General features: G+C 35.7%; 1 protein-coding gene across 3 annotated transcripts; it reads left to right on the top strand.

Annotated features, from left to right (window-relative positions):
- Positions 1-2370: 2370 nt before the first annotated feature.
- On the top strand, positions 2371-19035 carry LOC107092684 (calsenilin-like). 3 transcript variants are annotated; one of them, XM_015387286.1, is made up of 10 exons: positions 2371-2455; positions 4542-4716; positions 10363-10365; positions 14683-14807; positions 16391-16460; positions 16672-16742; positions 17948-18055; positions 18138-18242; positions 18460-18522; positions 18619-19035. In XM_015387286.1, exons 1-10 carry the CDS (start codon positions 2450-2452, stop codon positions 18664-18666), a joined length of 774 nt encoding a protein of 257 aa, XP_015242772.1. In that variant the 5' UTR covers positions 2371-2449; the 3' UTR covers positions 18667-19035. The 3 variants fall into 3 exon arrangements, with proteins under 3 accessions (XP_015242772.1, XP_015242773.1, XP_015242774.1); XM_015387287.1 differs by lacking the exon at positions 10363-10365; XM_015387288.1 differs by lacking the exons at positions 2371-2455; positions 4542-4716 and adding an exon at positions 9638-10078.
- The last annotated feature ends 248 nt before the right edge of the window (positions 19036-19283 follow it).

Genomic DNA, 19283 nt, shown 5'->3' with positions numbered 1-19283 from the left:
TAGGGCGTCTAAGGCAGGAACCTCTGCAGGAATAGAACACAGGTTAGTGACCACGTTAAACTTAAAGATTATGAACATGTGAATCACTAATCTAGTTCAGTCTGTTCCCAGAGAATGAGGTAGATTCCAGCCAGTTGGCTGCCAACAAGACGCGCCAAATGCTGCCCAGAGATTTTTAGACATTGAAGTCTTAAAGACTGCTGAACTGGTAGGAGATCAGATCTGAGCGTACGAGGGACGGCAGGATAATCTAGAGGACAAAGCCAAAGCCGGTGTTCAGGAGGTGCAAAACGGTCTGGGCCAGAAGATCAGAGATCTGAAGAGGTACCAAAAGGGAAATCCAGGACAGTGGAAATAAAATTTAGATTTGTACAGCTCTCATGACATTTTCATTTCTTAAAGTGCAGCAGTGATCAAATGTAAACAGTGTGGGAGAAAAACGGCGTGGTGCAAAAAACAAACAAAAAAACACTGATATGGAAGTTCAGAGCAATAAATATACATGGTGCAGTTATGCAGTATTTTTGGTTTGGTCTTGTCAGTTTGATGCAAAGTGTGTGACATGATTTAGAGTTTTCTTTAAAGACAGTAACAGACATTAATTCAGAGGCAGGTTGATCTGCCATGATTTATAGGTGTTTTGCATTTTCTGTTATTTTGAGGATGTCTTGACAATATCCTTGATTTTATTTAGTCTATTGTGCTCTTTGTTATTAGGTCTTGCAATCTTGAGTTAACTTCCAAACATATTAACTGGAGTTTTCTTAGTTATTCATTCTTTAGCTTCCTATTTTATTGTAATGTACTTTGCATGTTTAATGTTCATCTTTTAAATTGTAGTTATTTTTTGAGGTTCTTTTGTATTTCTATCTCTGCTCAGATTACTTAATTTTTATTTATTTTTTCAGCACTATGCAATTAGATAATGCAGCCCATCTGTGCTTGCTCATTATTCTCATGGCCTTTACCTGTTTTTCTGCAAGTTAGGCTCCTGGTTTCTGTTTGTTTCTCAGCTAGATTTTTACATCTCTGTATTTTTTTCATGCTTGTTTTTGTCACAGTTTCGACACTTAAAATTGTTGTGTGTTTTAATAATTTTTTTTGCCTTTTTTTACATCGAAATCCAACCACTCATAATTTCGCTCTAAAGTTTTGGCCATAATAGCGCAAAAATTGTGCTGTCTAACTTAATGTAGAAAGAGTATTTGTTTTCAATCATTCATCTCTGTGCTGAATTAACGGCAACAGTGCGGGCTTGCTTCAGAGCACCTTTAATTTTCTCTGTAGGGACAATTTGTCTTCAAGCTGCTGCACTCAGACATTTGTCCTACTTCCTCCTCCTCATTGGAAATTATATAAATCTCTACTTTATAAACTCAAAGTCAAGGAACAGACTTTGCTATCAATGCTTCATTTTTAGGTGGACATTGTGTAAAGTATTTTTAACCAAATTCACTGTGAAATCATCAATTCTAGGCAACTGTCAGCTGTATCGTTCCCTTTCAGCTCACTTTACTTTATCCTCTTTTACATATTTATACATTTCAAAATAGATTTAACTACAGCAAGGTAAATTGCAAAAGAGTTAAAAGAAAAGCATGTAAAAATGCCATTTAGGGAGAAACTGAAACAAAAAAGTCACAAAAAATATAGAGAAGCATGCTATTATGATAAAAATCTAATTCTGATTTGATATACTGATACTATGAAATATATGGTTTGTGAAAGAAAATGTGGCAGAAACAACCAATAAACAGCACTCTTTCTATTTCATTAGAGACGGTACAATAAACGATATTGGTAAAAACAAGACAAGAAGCAGAAAACTGCTGCTTTTTTAGTCTTTCATAATAAATCCTAAATCCTTAATTTTCTATACATTTCAGTAATCTAGACTTAAATATGTGTTGAGAAACTGAGGGACATTCTTTTGAGTAAGGAAGAATCCTATCACATTGTTGTCCTTCTTCTTAAAACAAAAAATAAATTGTCCATCATAACAAACTCTTAGAGCAGACAGAAATTTGTTATCTAATGTTGACAGGATACACAGACATCTTTTTTAATTTCCTCAGAGAGGCCTACTGTCTGAGTCTAGATCCACATATAGGTTATGATCCGACTATAAATAACAACATCTGTCACGATATAAACACCTGACCCACACTTTGTAGTCTCCCCTGCTTTGTTCTTGTTGAGAGCCATTCGTTCTGTGCTGAACACCAGCAGGAACATCTGTCTTCATGCTGTCACTTCACCGTATGACTGTCACACTTTATGGTGCTGATCCTCAACTTGACGTGAGCAGCTCCGCTCCTCCTTTAAATATCCACTGTCTGTCTGAGGGAGCTGCTGCCGCAGTTCAGTGAGGGTCGTAAGGAGGAGAACAGGAGGAGGAGGACAGCTGTAAGCGACTTTTCTTCAAAGAAGATTCTGAAATCCAGTCACAATGCAGGTACAGAAGGCATTTCTCACTTTTCAAAGGTGCAACCAGCATGTGGATGAATATATTCATTATTCTTGAGAACCCTGTGTACGTTTTTGATTTATCACTTGGAGATTTAATACACTGAATTTATTTGAAAGGGACACAAATTCTAATATGCAGCTTAAAGGGTTAAATTCTTTATGATGGAAACTACATTTAAGTATCAACTTACAGTAAAGTGCCTGAAATTTAAGATGCATAAAGAAAAGTGTGCATGTGACATTTAATTCAGAGGCAAATAACATGTTTTGGTGCAAATTGTATGAGCATATGATTTAAATTGATAAATGACGGATACAAAAACCTACATTTATTTGCTGCCGTTACATGAGAGGCTACAAGTCTGCATACGGGGACAGAGCTTGTGACAGAAGCTCTGAGTGGCCAAAAGCCTACTGTACCATATGTGAAGATCAGCGGTGAGCGGTTTCCCACTGAGTTCATAACCCTTCAGATGAACACATGGAGGATCTCACCATGCAAAACAAATCTTCATGTTTGTTTGAAAATAACCTTTTTCTAATTTAAACCAAAGCTTTCAGGAAAGTGCATGCAGAAAATACATATTTTAAGGGAAATGTAATGTATGAGGCTTCCCTTTCCACTTCATGCATTTTAAGAGTATTCGTGTGACTGCAATGAAGGCTCGTATGCACGCCGTTTACCTTTCATGTGGAGGGTTCAGGTAGTATTTAGTCATTGTCAATAAAGTCACAGTGGTTATGCACCTCAGCATTGCAGCTGCAACTTTGATCTTTTATTGATGCAAATTATTGAGCGGCACTTTGGATGCTGTTTTGTCTCTACATTCAATTTGGGATAAAAATGAGTCATGTGCCTTTTAAATAGCATAACATAATTTAAATAGCAATTATGTTATAACATCTAGCTGTTAAATTTATGTTATAAACTGTCCACTTTGATTGGTCAAAGTAAAACCTCAAACCATGAAGACATTTGTAATAATCTCTGCTAAATTGGAATCTATACTAAAAGAGGAACATATATGTATGAAAGATATTAACAGTGTTGTTCCATCAGTTGGGTTGTTTGGTATTTGAATATCATTAGGCTCATTAATGCTTAACGTGACACTAACGGTGAGTTCCTTAGTCAACTCTTGTTTTATGCAATTGGCAGCTTGCGAACTGATATGTTTGTCTCCATTTAATCATGTCTTTAAAACCTTATATGGATTCAGCCTTTTGTGTCATTGAAAAATCAACACAAACATAAAAAATGTTACATAAAAACCACTGAGGTTTTCCCCAATCCAGGTTTATATTTATTTATTTATTTATAACTTTTTTTCCCCCAAATATGAAACCGGTGATAGAATGACTTTATTCTATAGTTAAGAATGATGATGATATGCAAAATCTTATGCAGGATATATATTTATGTGTATGACTGTATTTGGATTAAACTGAATTTGAACTAAATTTGATATTCTATAAATGAATTAGTTCTATTATCCTCATAAGGCACTTATAGACTGCATTTCTTTTGAATTAATGCCACATAAAGATACTGAGTTCAGCTCCCTTGTTTTAATCTCTGCAAAATCGATTCAAATTATCAGATTGCAAATGTATTTTAATATAATATGTCAGTTCATTTAAATATTTGCTGCTAAGCAACTCTTCCTTCTGTTATTTGTTTTAGTCACTGTAGTGTGCTACTCTGATTTCCTTATGTGCAACTTTTCTTCTCTAATAAAACATAAGCCATAAAAAAACAAAAAATAGTTTTTTGCAAAAAAAAAAAAAAAAAAAAAAAATCAGATGTTGAGGTCTAAATGGCTTTAGGCAGCTGCATTTCAGAGCCGGGACCCAGATAATTACCTGCTGCTTAGCACATTTCCCAGCCTCCCTTTGAGGCAGGTGATGTTGGGAAATCAGCAATCACATTCTAGAGCAATCTTAAATTAAAAACCAACTGAATCATTTGGAGATGTAGCATTGCAAAAAATTTGATAGAATAGTTTGGTTTCATTTTGCTTCTGTAAAGTATGGCTAGAGCATTAAAGTCACCCCCAGTCTCTCTTCTTCAGGCAGAGAAGAAGGCAGTGGATGGTGATTTGATCCCTGATGCCAATGGCAAAGACCCCGGCCCAGGGGGACAGACCGAGGACTCAAAGTGGCAGAGACCCCGGTTTTCCCGCAAATCACTGATGAGATGCTGCCTTGTCAAGTGGATAATCGCCAGCACCACCCAGCAAGGACCAGGTAGAGACCGTGGCAGCTGCTGCAGGGGAGGCTGAATGGTTTTAATTCAATCCAAACATCACGTATTCCATTAACAAATGTTGAAACACATAAAACACATCCCTACAAAGGGTGCAAATAGCTGTTGTGAAGTGTTCTGACAAACTCCAGAAACCACAGCAAGAGTTTAGCACAAGATTACTGTTCTGACTGAATTATCACTTTTCCCTCGCGACTCATGAGGAAAACCTCCTTGCTGTCTAGCCACTGTCAGCCAAAAATCCTTAAGTATGTTCCCACAACAGCCAGTCAGCATCGAGCAGCCAGCTTCACACTCCGCCCCTGCTCCGTATACCGTTTAGGAGGCTGAGCCTCAAAGGAAGTGACGTATTTTGACATGCTGGCCAACCGGGGCTCCACTTTTTCATTGCTTATTTCAATAAACCGATGTTCAAACCTCAACAGGGATTTGTCATAGATGCTGAACAGCAGCGTCCTGCTGCTCCAGAGCAGAGGCGAGATCACGTTCGAGAGCGGGCTCAACATCTGATTAAAATGCAACATACTCATGTAATCAGCAGCAGTTTAGGGCATATTAAATGCAGTTTAATGGCTACATTAATGAAGTTTGAAAAATACATTTTTGACCAATAATGTTTCGAAATTAACAGGGGAGGTTGCCACTGGCAGAGACACAGGAAATGAGATTAGAGCAGAAGGATGCCCTGAATAATAAAACATCATGAGAGCAGAACTGGAATATTACAGTTGGGATGTATGCTCTCAGTCTCACAGGCTACAGAATGAATCAATTTAGCAGCTTCTGCTTCATCCATTGCATATTTTAAATGTCACCATTTTCCAATGTTTTTTTTAGCCAAGGGCATTACAGTCTGTTTGCTGGTATCTAAGGCTATATAATCTGAGTTGATCTGTCAGGAAATTGATCAAAAATCTGTCATTTAAAGGCATAGACTTCTCTGTAGGTCCTTACCTCACTGCTTCTTTTCCATTTTTATTATTTGCAAATACACAAAAAATGAATGTATGCTTATTTGCATTTTATTTAAATACATTAATATAACATATTGACATGTTTTTTTTTCCATAGATATTCCCATTTGGTTTATTTAAATGATTGTTTACTCTCACTAGTATATGTTTTTACACTTGTTCATGTTGCAACTACAAGCATTTGGGATTTCACGAGACAAAGTAGCACATTGCTATTGCCAGCTTTAAAGTAAAAGATAATTGGTATTTTTTTTAAATAAATAAAGCACGGCTTGCACATTCATTCAGCTCACTTTAAGACTCCTAAATGTGGTCCACTGCAGCTAATTGGCTTCAGAAGACATTTTTCCCAACTTCATATAATCTAACTTTAGTATAAATCCAGTTGATCTGATCATATGGGATCTGTTGTGGGACAAAAGTATTTAGCTATTCACTCCAGTTAAACAACTGAGATCAATGGATTTCATTCAGTCAGCATTTTATTTCATCTTTGCAAAAAGAGAACAAGACATCATACAGCACTTATTGCATAGTAATCAGCCCTGTTCTGATCTAGCCAGAGTTTGTCTTCCTTATTTAAAAGGATGGAAATGCTGAAGGCTGTGTCAGAGAAACACCTCCCTACCCAAAGCACAAAACAAAAAGAACAAGAAAGAGTCTAAATGTTTTCTTATTATGGCCAGACACTCCCTAATAGTATAAGCAGCCCCCTCTCTCTTAGCAATGTTGGCCTTGGAACACCTGGGCCTGAATGAATATATATATATATATATATATATATATATATATATATATATACATACATTTTTTTGCTATATCAGACAAAAGTTAATTTTAAAATTTTAAGTTATTTTTGTAGGTATATAATAATAATACAAAAACAATTCAGTGTAGAATAACACTTCATGCAAATGCATGCTTTGAATACAAATTTATACTTTTAAAGGTTTCTTTGCTGTAAAAGAACTGACAGATATTTCGCCCAAAAAAGACTTACAGTTGCTGTTTCTTAATTTAGATGCATTACATCCTTTTTGTGTTTTTTTGTAAAATATTTGACCTCACTTGACAAACATGCACTACATGTTGGGACCTAACACCGAAAATCCAATTAAAATGCATTAATGTTTGAAGTTGTACCAAAACAAATTTAAAGTGTGATAAATACCAAGACTTTGTAATTAAAAGAACTAAAGGTCATAAACTTTTGAACTGATATAGCAAATAAATCTGCAGTAGATCCATTAATCTGTGACCCAGAGAACCAGGAATTTTCTTCCAAAACGATTGATGGAGAAAATCATAACTTGACAAATATTCTGTTTAGCTCCAACAACTTTGGCGCCATCTAGTGGTTTCAAAACCTCAAAGCATATTCTGTTTCAGCCATTCTTTGCTTTCTTTTGTTGTTAGATTTTTTTTTTTTACTGAAATCTTGAGTCTTTTAACATTTAGCACAAGGCTGTTCATAGAAATGAATATTGAGAAAATAAAATAAAAAAAAGAAAATCAAAGTTATATATGAGAAAAGAAGTGGCTCCTTGTGTTAGATGAGTTAGGTTAGCCTCTTAGCTGTAATGCTTCTTCCTCTGCATTCATTAAACCCTGATGATGAGGCTGCAAACTGCTTCACCTGCATATTTGCGTGCTTAATTCACCGCTCTCCATCCGTATTTAATAAAAGATAAGGTATGGATCAGCACTTATGGTGCATTAAACAACACACTGTTGCATTATATAGCTTAAAATTTATATCAAAGTCCAGATCCTGCATATACACTGCATCACTTTCATGTAAAGTAAAACTTATACAACTGCAAGAAAAAAGAAATGCATTCAGCTTCAAAGCGCTGTGGGGGTTTTTTTTTTGGCTCCATAACTAAACATGACTAATCTAACGGCTCAATCATACATCTGCCTTTTCGTGCATGATGTGCAGAGGACTTGATCAGGCTTTCCTTTGTGGTTGAAGGAGATAAACTAAAACATATTTCAGTGAAGCAGTAAAAAACAACTTTTTCATTCTTAAGCAACCATGTTAACAGCCGTAGCCCTGTTATAGGACATAAATAAACATATTATAGGGGGAAACTGAGCCTCACATCCCACATTCTGCTAACATGCAAACTGATATTTAGTCCTGCAGTAGAAGTTTTTAGATTTAAGAATTATTATTGACTGTCATTTTGATTTTTTTCTATAAAATCCAACCATTTAAGTAGCTAGTTATTAAAAAAACATGTCCTTATATTAGTGTGTCTGAGAACATTTTTTTTTTTATTGGTAATGAAAAGTGTCCACCCTTTAAGTAGATTAGTAGCTGATCATTTTAAATGGAAAGAAGTTTTGAAGTCCTGATTTTATTTGGTTTGGTTAGAAAATGACTACTTCTTCTGTCTTGGCAACTCCAGCGATCCATGCTTTTATTTCATCTCACTTAGATCACTGTAATGAACTTTATGTTGGAGTGAGAAAGAGTTGCATGAGCGAGTAGCTTGTCATTCCTTTCAAAGCTTCTTTAACCATTTTTACTCTCTCAGTCCATCAGGTCAAGTAGCTCCTGCAGGTACCAACGTCTCTAGGAGGAAGGTTACATGTTGCAAGGCTTTGTATTTGGCTTCTCTGGAATAAACTACCCCTGCACATTTGAAAGGCCTTTTCACTGCCTGTTTTTATAAAACTCATATCAAAACCCGTTTTTAGTCATTGGTTTTCAACATTTGCTTGTTTTTATTAGATGTGTTGTAATAATCTTTAATTCCTATGTAGTATTTTCATGTTGTTGCTTTTTTGATGTCTGCGGCAATGCACAACTTTGTTTAAGCTGTGTCTTTTTTTTTTTTTAAAGGGCTTTAAATATAAAGCTAGTATGGTGTTGTATTAAGCAAATATGAATAAAAATGGGGGTTGTGACCCTGAAATTGTGCTGCTAGGCTTTTAAAGCAGCTTTTCTATGCAAGCTGTTCTGGCTAAATATTGAAAGAAAAAGAATGATGGTGTAAGGAGAAGATGAAAGTCAGAAAATTCAACAAACAACTGCTTTGGAATTGCTTATTTTAAAATGTGGGGTGAAATACATTAGAATTAGCTTGGTTGCAGCTTTGGCCACAAAATTCAGTTTACATGTAACCAAAACAGAATTGACACATCTATGCTATCATTTCTTTGGGGTTGGGGATGATGTTGGTTTATGGTCTTTTGATGGCCTAAACTAAAGCTACAACCAACACAAGTAAAATTCCTAACTTGCATAAGCCGTGCATTAAAATGCATACGCTGCACACTTTCTCTGCCTGTTCCCTGACCAATATTTTAAGTCCAAATGATTGATTAGCACTCCCTGATACTTAAACTGAGTCCATTAAGTTTTGCAGACTCACCAGTTTTCAACTATGCACATATTCTTCTTTACTTTCAACTGTGTTGTAAATGTGCTTGATCAAAGCAGAGGCATTGTGTAAAATACTGTTCTACACTGATGCTCCACCTGTAGTAATAAATGCAGCACTATATGTACCTCTCTGAAGTGAACGTTCACAACATGAATACAACTCATTGTTTTTCATTATATTGAAAAATACTCAGTAACCGACATCTTATGCTTGTGTTTGATTAAAAACCACTTTACTTATTGAGTGTATCAGTCTGGAGACACAAGTACATGCTCATAGGCTCATTTGCACTAAGTGCTACTCACATCCCTGCCATCAGCAAATGTGGATCAATGCTTGGTTTTACAGTTTTGCATCACTGAAATGACGGGGCTCTCATGGAGAGACCTGACTGCCAATCACAGACCATTAGTAATGAAATTCCTTCACCAACAACTTCTACAATCACTGGCACCACCCTTAAACCCACATGTAAGCACACACCTGCTTCACAACAGCTGAAGCTTTGACTTACTCTGAAACAAACCTGGAGATGGAGCTAGGATGGATGTTTTTGCAAATGAGGAAAACTTTGGATTTTCTCAGAGTTTCAAATTTCTGAATTGCATTTCAACTGAGGTGCGCATGTTGAGTTTGTCCGACCTGGACAGCAGGATGTTCTGCAGTCATACATTGTTGGGATTTTTTGGCTACTCGGTGGTTTAAAACATCGTACAACTACCAAAGCTGGTAGAATAGCTCTGATTTACTGAAGGAGGTTAATGGATGAAGTAACGGATGTTTATTTCTAGCAAAAGCTGCTCAAAAGAGCCACTTAGAGAACTATTTTTTTGTTTGTGTGACGTTTTTAGAGCTTACATCTAAGTGAATAATGGGTTTGCAGGGAATGGAAATAATTGCAATTGCTGTAGTTCTTGGACTTTTTATTGTTGTTCTCAAACAGTTTGGGATTTGGGAGCCTTTATCACTGGAAGGTAAGAGCAGGGTAAAAGTCAAATATTTAATAACTAGTAATATGAGCTTTTCTCTTTAAAAGTGAAACTTTTGTTAATGAAATATTTCTATTTGAGTCTAAAATCCACAAATTCTTCCTTTTATTATATTTCTCCATCAGCAATGTTTTATATATTTCTAATTAAAAATAATGTACAGTGGAAATATTTGTTTATATATTTTCAATGTTTAACTCACATTTCTTTTCTTTCCCTATCATTCCTTCATCACTTTCCTAACTTCTCCCATGTCTGAAATCGTAAAGATGGTGAGTAGCTCCATCATCATTATCATCATCAGATTAATTTCTTCCCATTAGTCCCTTGAATGTATTCCTCCTAAACTTCTATTCAGTTTAGCTTAAAAGATTTGTGATTAAAGAGAAGTAGACTTAACTTTTTTTTTCTTTTTTTACATTGTGGACATCTACTTGTCACACGAGAGCAGCTAGTAGCAAACATTATATCTAAAAGCATAATCAAAAGTGAAACAACAGATACATTGTAATAAAAAGCATGGCATAAATAAATTGGTATAGAGTTTGCTTAAAAAAAAAAAAATATGATAACCGCAGAAATATTCAAATGTAAAATAAATTTAAAAGAATTTAAAGTATGTACCTAGTAAAGAATATAGAACCATTCATCCATCATCTATACACATTTATCCTTTACAGGTCTAGGGGGAGGGCTGGGATTGGGGGTCATCTGCAGCAGAAATAGGGTGAGCGCTTTAGAACACCCTGGACATGTCGGTAGTTCCTTAAGGGTTAATACATAATACAATTATTCCAGTTTTGTCATTTAATAAGTGCTGTATTGGCTGAAATAGCCGTAATCCAACAATAATAAAAATGGTTATATAATTTATTAATACGATACTTTAAATAAAGACATATAAACATATATCAACTGAATTATTCAAATTTCAAAAATCATTTAGCTTATCAGCTGATTTTTGTATTCATTCTATTATTTAATATTTTAACTCGTCACTATTGCAATTCATATAGAATAATTCTTAGCTGATTACCTTTCACAGGTTTAAAGTAGCACTGTATAATTTTGAGACATGTATTTGCTTAATTCTCGGATATATTAAATGATTTTAGGTCAATATAAAGCGTTTTGCATGTATAGATGCAGCATGCAGGGAACCCTTTTCTTAAAAACTCCGCTATGTAACCTGAGAGAGTCAGATCCATCACTGAATGAGTTGTGGGACAAAGAGGGCTGCAGTGCAGCAGTCAGAGCACCTTTAACATGAGAGCTACCCTTAAAAACGTTGTTGAATTTGTCAGTATTTTTTTCATGTATCATTAGTTTATTCTCTGTATTATAAAGATGTCCTATTTTCAACAACCCCTTAACCCAAGATTTTAATCCACCATCTATTCTAACTGGACTGATTATTGGGCTAAAAACTAAAAGCAAAGGTGTTTCTTTTAGAAGGAAGTTTACCTGGTACCAAACTTTGTCTTCAACTTCTTCTTATCCTGATAATTTTAGAAATGCTGTTGGTCATAACTTTAGCAAATAGTTCTATATAAAGCAAATTTGTCCATTTAATAAAATGTTGGCCAAAAACATAATGTTTAAGAGCCTCAAAGAGAAATAACCATTCCACTCTGTCAAAAGCGTCAATTTAATGACAGCACTACTGCACTATTTTTCCCTTTTTTCATTTATTATATCTAGAATACCCTTAAAGGAATAGTACACCCAAAACATGATTAGCCTTCATTTTCTACTCACCCCCATGCTGAACAACACCCTGGAGTACTTTTTTGATATCTCAAATGCATCTGGAGATCTGGGAGGCTTATTGCTGTCTGCTGACATTCAAATAATGGAGGTCTATGGTGCCCGAGACAGAAAGGTCCATAAAAGTCCACAAAAAACGTGTCAATATTCCTCCATACTGCTCGTCCAATGTATTCCAAGTGTCCTGAGTGGGTAGCATCCAGAATTTACTCGAAACGAAGTCATTTAGAATGTTTTTAGAGCATAAACAGTAGTGTATAGGATTTCCTGAAAGCGCGCACATGCACGTTCAGGACGCTACGGAAGCCGGCAGACCAAACCAGATGAAAGTGCGCATTCAGCGTCTGCTCTGCCAATAATGCAAGCGTAGAAGAAGAAATGTGCTGTTTACCTGTGCAAAGAAAGAAACAACGAAAGAAAAATGTCTGAGGACTTCAGTGTTGAGGAAGAGCATGAGTTTTTTGCTGAGCTGAATGCGCACTTTCGTCTGGGTTGGTCCGCCGCGGTTTCCGTAGCGTCGTGAACGCGCTTTCAGGAAATCCTATACACTACTGTTTATGCTCTAAAAACATTCTAAATGACTTAGTTTCGAGTTAATTCTGGATGCTACCCACTCAGGACACTTGGAATACATTGGACGAGCAGTATGGAGGAATATTGACACGTTTTTGTGGACTTTTATGGACCTTTCTGTCTCGGACACCATAGACCTCCATTATTTGAATGTCAGCAGACAGCAAGAAGCCTCCCAGATCTCCAGATGCATTTGAGATATCAAAAAAGTACTCCAGAGTGTTGTTCAGCATGGGGGTGAGTAGAAAATGAAGGCTAATCATGTTTTGGGTGTACTATTCCTTTAACAAACCTTTCCTACCTTGTATATAGTCATTGTGAAATTTAGCAATAACGTTTGGGATTATACTGTATTTACAAGTCTGTTAGGTAGAATTTTATACCGAATGTTTAGGTCTGCACAGGGCCATTTGCAGTAACATATCAGTTGAATTTTGATTCAACTGCTAGAAGGTGACTGATGACCAGTGCAGAGTTAAATAAACTTTTGTCCAATATTCCATTGCTGTCTGAGTAGCTCGCTGGGTTGAAATTTTTCCTCAAGAAAATTGCGTTTTTTTTTCTCATCGTCTTCAAGAAATTAAACTGCTCTCCACCTACATTTGTAGCTTGATGTCCTCCTCTTCCACTAACTGCCGTGACTGACAGACTCACTAACGGCATCTGTAGCCAATGACAGAAGGAGGGAGTGTTGACGTAGTGGGTTAGAGCAGTGCGCTTTTGCTCTCAGAAGGTTGCAAGTAGCCAGTTCGATCCCTACAGCCTGCACTCTGAGCAAGACCCTTAACCCCACACTGCTCCCCGGGTGCCGCACAGTGGCAGCCCACTGCTCCCCAACAGAATGGGTTAAATGCAGAGGTAATTTTCTCAAATGTGAGATCAATAAAGTTAATTTACTACTATGATTATAGCGACAGTGCGTGTTGATGGTGCACAATGCGTATGCCAAGGTCCTCGAGCTCCTTTTTTTTTATTAGATAGTCTTGGCTCTTCCAATTTCTTTATTTCTCTCCAGCATTTTTAATTGTCATTCCACTGTCACAAGTACAGAGCAACGAAATGAACTCTCTGCATTTAACCCATCCCCTTGGTGAGCAGTGGGCTGCTATTGTGCAGCACCCGGAGAGCACCATGGTGTTAAGGGTCCTTTGCTCAGGGAGCCAGAGTGGCCGTCTGTGGGAGTGGGGCTCGAACTCAGAACCTCAGGACTCCAAGCCCTATGCCCTAACCACTAGGCACCCACTTCCCACCCCAATGTTATACACCTCACAGTTTTATGGGAGACCTAGATCATCGTCCTACTTTCAGTTTCGGTGTAATTTATGTTTAGAGTTTATAATTCACAATTTAGGCAACATATAAATAAAAAAATAGAGAGGACTTGACCTTGGTGTCCTCATTATTATTTAGAGCCCTGGGTCTGCATTTAAGAGACAAACTGGCCCAGAATGTTCTCATCTACTGTTTGGTTTAGCTGCTTTCAGAAGCTAAGTAACCCAGACAGCTGTTGTTGCAGACATCTCAAATTGTGCTCTAACCATAAGTATTTTTTTTATTAATATTTAGTCATCCTGGTGTATAGAAACATTCCTCTAATTTCTTAATTTTGATTTATAATAATTTTACGTTCTTGTACATTTCTTTAGCAACATAGCTAATTGTAATAATTAGTGAAAGAGTGAATAGTTTGTTTATGAGGACCAAAAGAAATGATCAAGCTGATCCAGAATCCTGAGAAAAAATTGTGAAAAAACTAAAACGCAAAAATCGAACATAAAGCAATGCTGGTTAGGAATAGAAAGAAAAGATACAAAGTCTAAATCCAAAAGAACAAGGATAAATACAGGAGGATATGAGTAATAACACTTTGTGACAAGAAGGTGTCCACAATGAGTAGATAAAAAATAAACTATGTTTATGCACTTAAAATATATTTTATTTATATATCTTTTCTCTTTAACATACCTACATGTTCCCCTAATCATACCCTTCTATCGAATTCATGAGAACATTTTCATCAAATGTTCTCATCTCTAACCAACCACCCATTCCCCATCCTTCCTGTCTTATCTTCATTTTTCATCTGTTTTCTTAAAGATGGTGGGTGCTTTTATGTCATTTTGGTTTTCGAATATCTTACCCTCCTCCCTTCATTTGTTCAGATTTTCTTTCTTTCTGGTCTTACTGCTTTTTCCTCCCTCTTTTCTTTCTCCTGTCTTCCACCTGTTTGGTCTGATTCTGTCTGGCAGACAACATTGACAGTGACCTTGAGCTCTCCATGGTGAGGCACCAACCTGAAGGCCTCGACCAGCTCCAAGCCCAGACGCAGTTCACCAGGAAGGAGCTCCAGTCTCTCTACAGAGGCTTCAAAAATGTAGGGGAGAGCTCAACACAGCAGAAATAGCTCATAATCACAAACATATTTCGAGTTTAAAATGATTTTCAGATATTTCTGGTATTAAAATACAGAGTTTTGTTTTTTGTATATTTTAAAAGACGTCAATTGTTGTACCTTTGCACTTGCTGTCCCACAAATGTATTGGTATCACTGGTAAATATTTGTACAAAGCTACTGTTACTGATAGCAGGCTTGTTTTTGTTTTCTCATTAGTTCTTAACTTGGAAAAACATTCATCTTGCTGTGAACAGTGGCTAAGAAAGCAACGCCTCACTGTCACCTCATTTTATATCCCAAGGAAACATGAAGTAATAGATTAATGAAATACGCACTAAATACTCAATAAGAATTTAGCAACAAGAAAAAAAAAAAAAAAGGGGCTTTATTGTATAAAGGCATCTGTTTATTTCCTTGACATGGATTTATGGTGCTCAGATTAAAGGTTAGAGCATTTAAATGTTTTCATAAACTGTGTCAAAATAGCACTGGCAGACCATTACTTACCTGTCAAAACTAACAATTTAGTGGCGTTAATTTAATAATCAAACAAATATGAAAGAGGAAGATTTCTTTTCAGCAGATGATTGAAAGTGCTGTGTATATAAGACCACTATATATATATATATATATATATATATATATACATACATACATACATACATACATACATGTATATGTATGTGTATATGTATGTGTATATATACATATATACATATACACATATATACATATACATATATATAGATACACATACACATATGTATACATATGTATGTATGTATATATACATATGTATGTATGTATGTATATACATATATATATATATATACACACACACACCTCGCTTTTAGGCAGAACTGTGAAGACACAACTGTAGTTAAAAAAACTACTAAAGATGAGCACATAATTTAGATTTTTTAAGGTTCTGCTGAGACATTGGACCTTTACACCAGGAGGTGTTCTTTGGTGATAGAAGTCCAACTTCGTTAGAGTCTTTGACGGTCCAGGTCAGAGTTCATTCAAACACAGCCAGAAATTGAGCCTTTCTGGTTTCTGGTTGTATTAACTGAAACTCTATGTTATCTTTTGAACATTGTAACTTTGGTCCAAAACTATTACTTTAGTTTTGTTCTGATTCATTTAGAGAAAATTTGTGCACATCTGTGCATGGATTTCTTCTATTCATTTACACAGTGTTTGAAAGGAATCAGCCCTAATGCTCGCGTAACACAACATGATTTTTTTTCAATTTCTAAAATAAAGTTACCTACTGACAGAGAAAAAAAATTTGTTCTCCATGTAAAATTTAAACCAGTCCTGTTTTGTGCCAGAAATGGCAGTTTGCCAGGCACTGTAATAAAATTGAGTACTCAACAGTTTTAAATGCTGCACTAATGGTCCAATAATACCATCACCAAAAATAAAAATAAACTAGCCTTGCATTCAGAGGTTTAAAAATACATGCACAGCTCTTTAAATGCTTAAGTTGTTTTTTCCTTTTTGGTTTTCTCTTTTTTAATGAATAAATGCATAAGGGAAGCTTGTTGATCTGTCAACAGGAATGTCCAAGCGGATTAGTGGATGAAGAAACTTTTAAAACTATCTACTCACAGTTCTTCCCTCAAGGAGGTACAGTAACTATATATAACCTGAGTCTCATGCCAACTGTTTTTTGCCTGAGTGTTCCTGTTCTAAAGGTCTATTTTAAATGTGTTAGATTACTCTTAGTGGTAGCCCACCAGTGTAGCATAATGGTTGAACATACCATAAGAATATTTTGTTTTAGCAAAAAAAACATTATTTTTTATAGCAGTGCATTGATTTCCATGTTTTCTTTCAGATGCTACCACATACGCTCATTTTTTGTTTAACGCATTCGACGTGGACAGAAATGGTTCCATCCGATTTGAGGTGAGTCAATCAGTGGCTGCAGTTTTGATCAAATCTAACAGCTTGACCATTTTTTCAGTGCCTTCCTACTTTGACTCTATGTGCTTAGTTGAGGTTTTATCCTCTTGACCAACAAAGCACTGTGAACTTTGTCCAAAAACCCATTGCTGCTTCTTTGCAGAACTGCTGAGAGTCTTATGTTTATGGAAGAGGATTAGGGCCACTGAAAAAAAAAGTTAACTGATTTTTAAATTTTACTTCAGTTTAATATGGGGAAAAGGTCAGAATTCTGAATAAAAAAAAACAGAATTCTGAGATTAAAGTCAGAATTCTGACTTTTTCTTCCCATATTAAACTGAAATAAAATTAAAAAATCAGTTAACCTTTTTTTATTTTTTCAGTGGCCCTAATCCTCTTCCATATGTCTCTACTGCTTTTGCATATCTGAAAACCTTTTCTTTTTCATTGTCATTTGATTCAATAGCTCAAGCTCAGTCTTGACTGTATCCAGTCAAAACATCAGTGAACACCAGCTTTTGATTCTTTTTACAGATTCTCAAATGGATCCAGGTCTGGACTTTTACTAAGCCATTCTTATACATGATAATGCTCTAATCTACAATAAAACTCCTAACACCAGTGCTCTGTACTCTTTGAAGACTAGTCCTTGTAGCTTTGGACGTGTGTTTAGGGCCCTTGTCCAGCTGGAAGAGGACTTTCTGCCCAAGTCTAAGTCTTCGAACAGCCTACAACAGATTTTCTTCCAGGTTTTCCCCACATCCGATCCAAATCACCTCCCCCACCTATCACCCCTGCAATTGACAATGTACCTATCGGCTGTTTCTTTGATTAATATTCTTAACAGCTTTCTTCCAAAGCATTCTGATGTGTTCCTTGATATTCATGATGCTACTTTTTTAGTAATATTCTCTATTAAACCCCAGAGTTCTTTATCAAAACAGCTGGATTATTTCTCAGATTAGATTACACACATGCATTTACAAATTATTTCACTTCTGAAGGCATTTGACTGCTCTTATTTAGGTTTATCAGAGTGAAGGATTCTGAACTTACACCACGTTTCAGATTTTTTTTTCAAAGTATGTTGCGGTTATTAGGCAAAAGCTTGGCAGTCCAAGTGCAATTACTTTTTTTTTTTTTTTTTTTTGCAAGACCCTGCAGCTGCTTACAGCAAACTAAGAAAAACATTTCCATCTCATTCACAGGACTTTGTGTTGGGACTCTCTGTTTTACTGCGAGGTTCTGTTACCGAGAAACTTCGCTGGGCATTTAATCTTTATGATATCAACAAGGACGGCTACGTAACTAAGGAGGTAACAGATCTAATGGAGCAAAAGCTTTCAAACTAAAAACAGTTCATTGTAAAAACCTGTGCATTCATTTTGTGCCCTGCAGGAAATGTTGGCGATTATGACCTCCATATACGACATGATGGGCCGGTATACCTTACCCAGCATACGAGATGATTCTCCCTTTGACCATGTGGAGAAGTTTTTCCAGGTGCATTAAAACTTTTTTTTTTAAATATATATATAATTTCCACAGTAAATATCTAAAGCAAAAAGCATAAAAAAATAAACCTGTTGGCATTTCTATATTATTAGATAATTTCCATTTCTTAGAATTTTTCTAATCTAATTAAATCATGAGGTTACATTAGCTTTACTTATTTACTATTCTTCTCTTGTCTTGTGAATTTATTCATCTTTTTTATTAGAAAATGGATAAAAACAGAGATGGAGTCGTGACAATAGAGGAATTCATAGAAACTTGCCAAAAGGTAAATTATCCCCAAAGCGACAACATTCACCAGGCAGTAATTACCAAAATCAAAAGTGTTTTTCTAATATCTTCTTTGTTTTTTTCCTCTCAATAGGATGAAAATATAATGGCTTCCATGCAGCTCTTTGAGAACGTCCTTTAGTTTCTGTAGGGAAAATTTCACCTTGTGACACTTCCAGTTACAGCCACAGGCTACAGCTCCTAAGCAATTCCACTTACTGTATCTAAAGATGATTTTGGACAATACATATAGGACACATGTTCATATAGTCTAGACAACACAGATTTCCCGTAAAATGTGAATATCCAAAATAGTATCCACCAAATCACATTAAAGCATTTCTGTTCTTCTTTTTTTTTTTTTTTTTGCATGAAAGTGTTTTTTTATGTGGAAAACATCTTTATTACAAGACGTGCATGAGTGTTTCCCTGGATTAAAACAGCATGTGAATGTGTATTTATATGCAAAGAAAATGTTTTGGTTTGTTTTGTTGTTGGAAATGCTAAATGTGGGAGAATACTTTATTATTAAATACTACTGTGGTGAGTGTCCTGGATTTTTTTTATATATATATATATATACTTGGTATGAAATCTGCATATTTCATATCTCATAGATGTTTTTGGCTAAATTTAGGAATATCATATCCATGGAAAGTGAGTTCATATAACTTACATCCTCTCATTATTTACCTGTAAATTTGTTTTTTAAACAGATGTTACTTATTTCGTTACTTATTTTACTTCATCATTAAAACA

The sequence above is a fragment of the Cyprinodon variegatus genome, unplaced genomic scaffold (genome assembly GCF_000732505.1).
Source record: "Cyprinodon variegatus isolate N-32 unplaced genomic scaffold, C_variegatus-1.0 Scaffold390, whole genome shotgun sequence".
Taxonomy (NCBI): Eukaryota; Metazoa; Chordata; class Actinopteri; order Cyprinodontiformes; family Cyprinodontidae; genus Cyprinodon; species Cyprinodon variegatus.
Note: the sequence above shows the minus strand (reverse complement) of the source record. Positions and strands in the feature narration are given on the sequence as shown.

Bases quoted from the DNA above. Each gene is read 5' to 3' on its own strand.
- LOC107092684 (XM_015387286.1), top strand. The intron at 16,743-17,947 runs GTGAGTCAATCA...TCTCATTCACAG, and splicing joins ATGGTTCCATCCGATTTGAG to GACTTTGTGTTGGGACTCTC. The intron at 18,243-18,459 runs GTGCATTAAAAC...CTTTTTTATTAG, and splicing joins ATGTGGAGAAGTTTTTCCAG to AAAATGGATAAAAACAGAGA.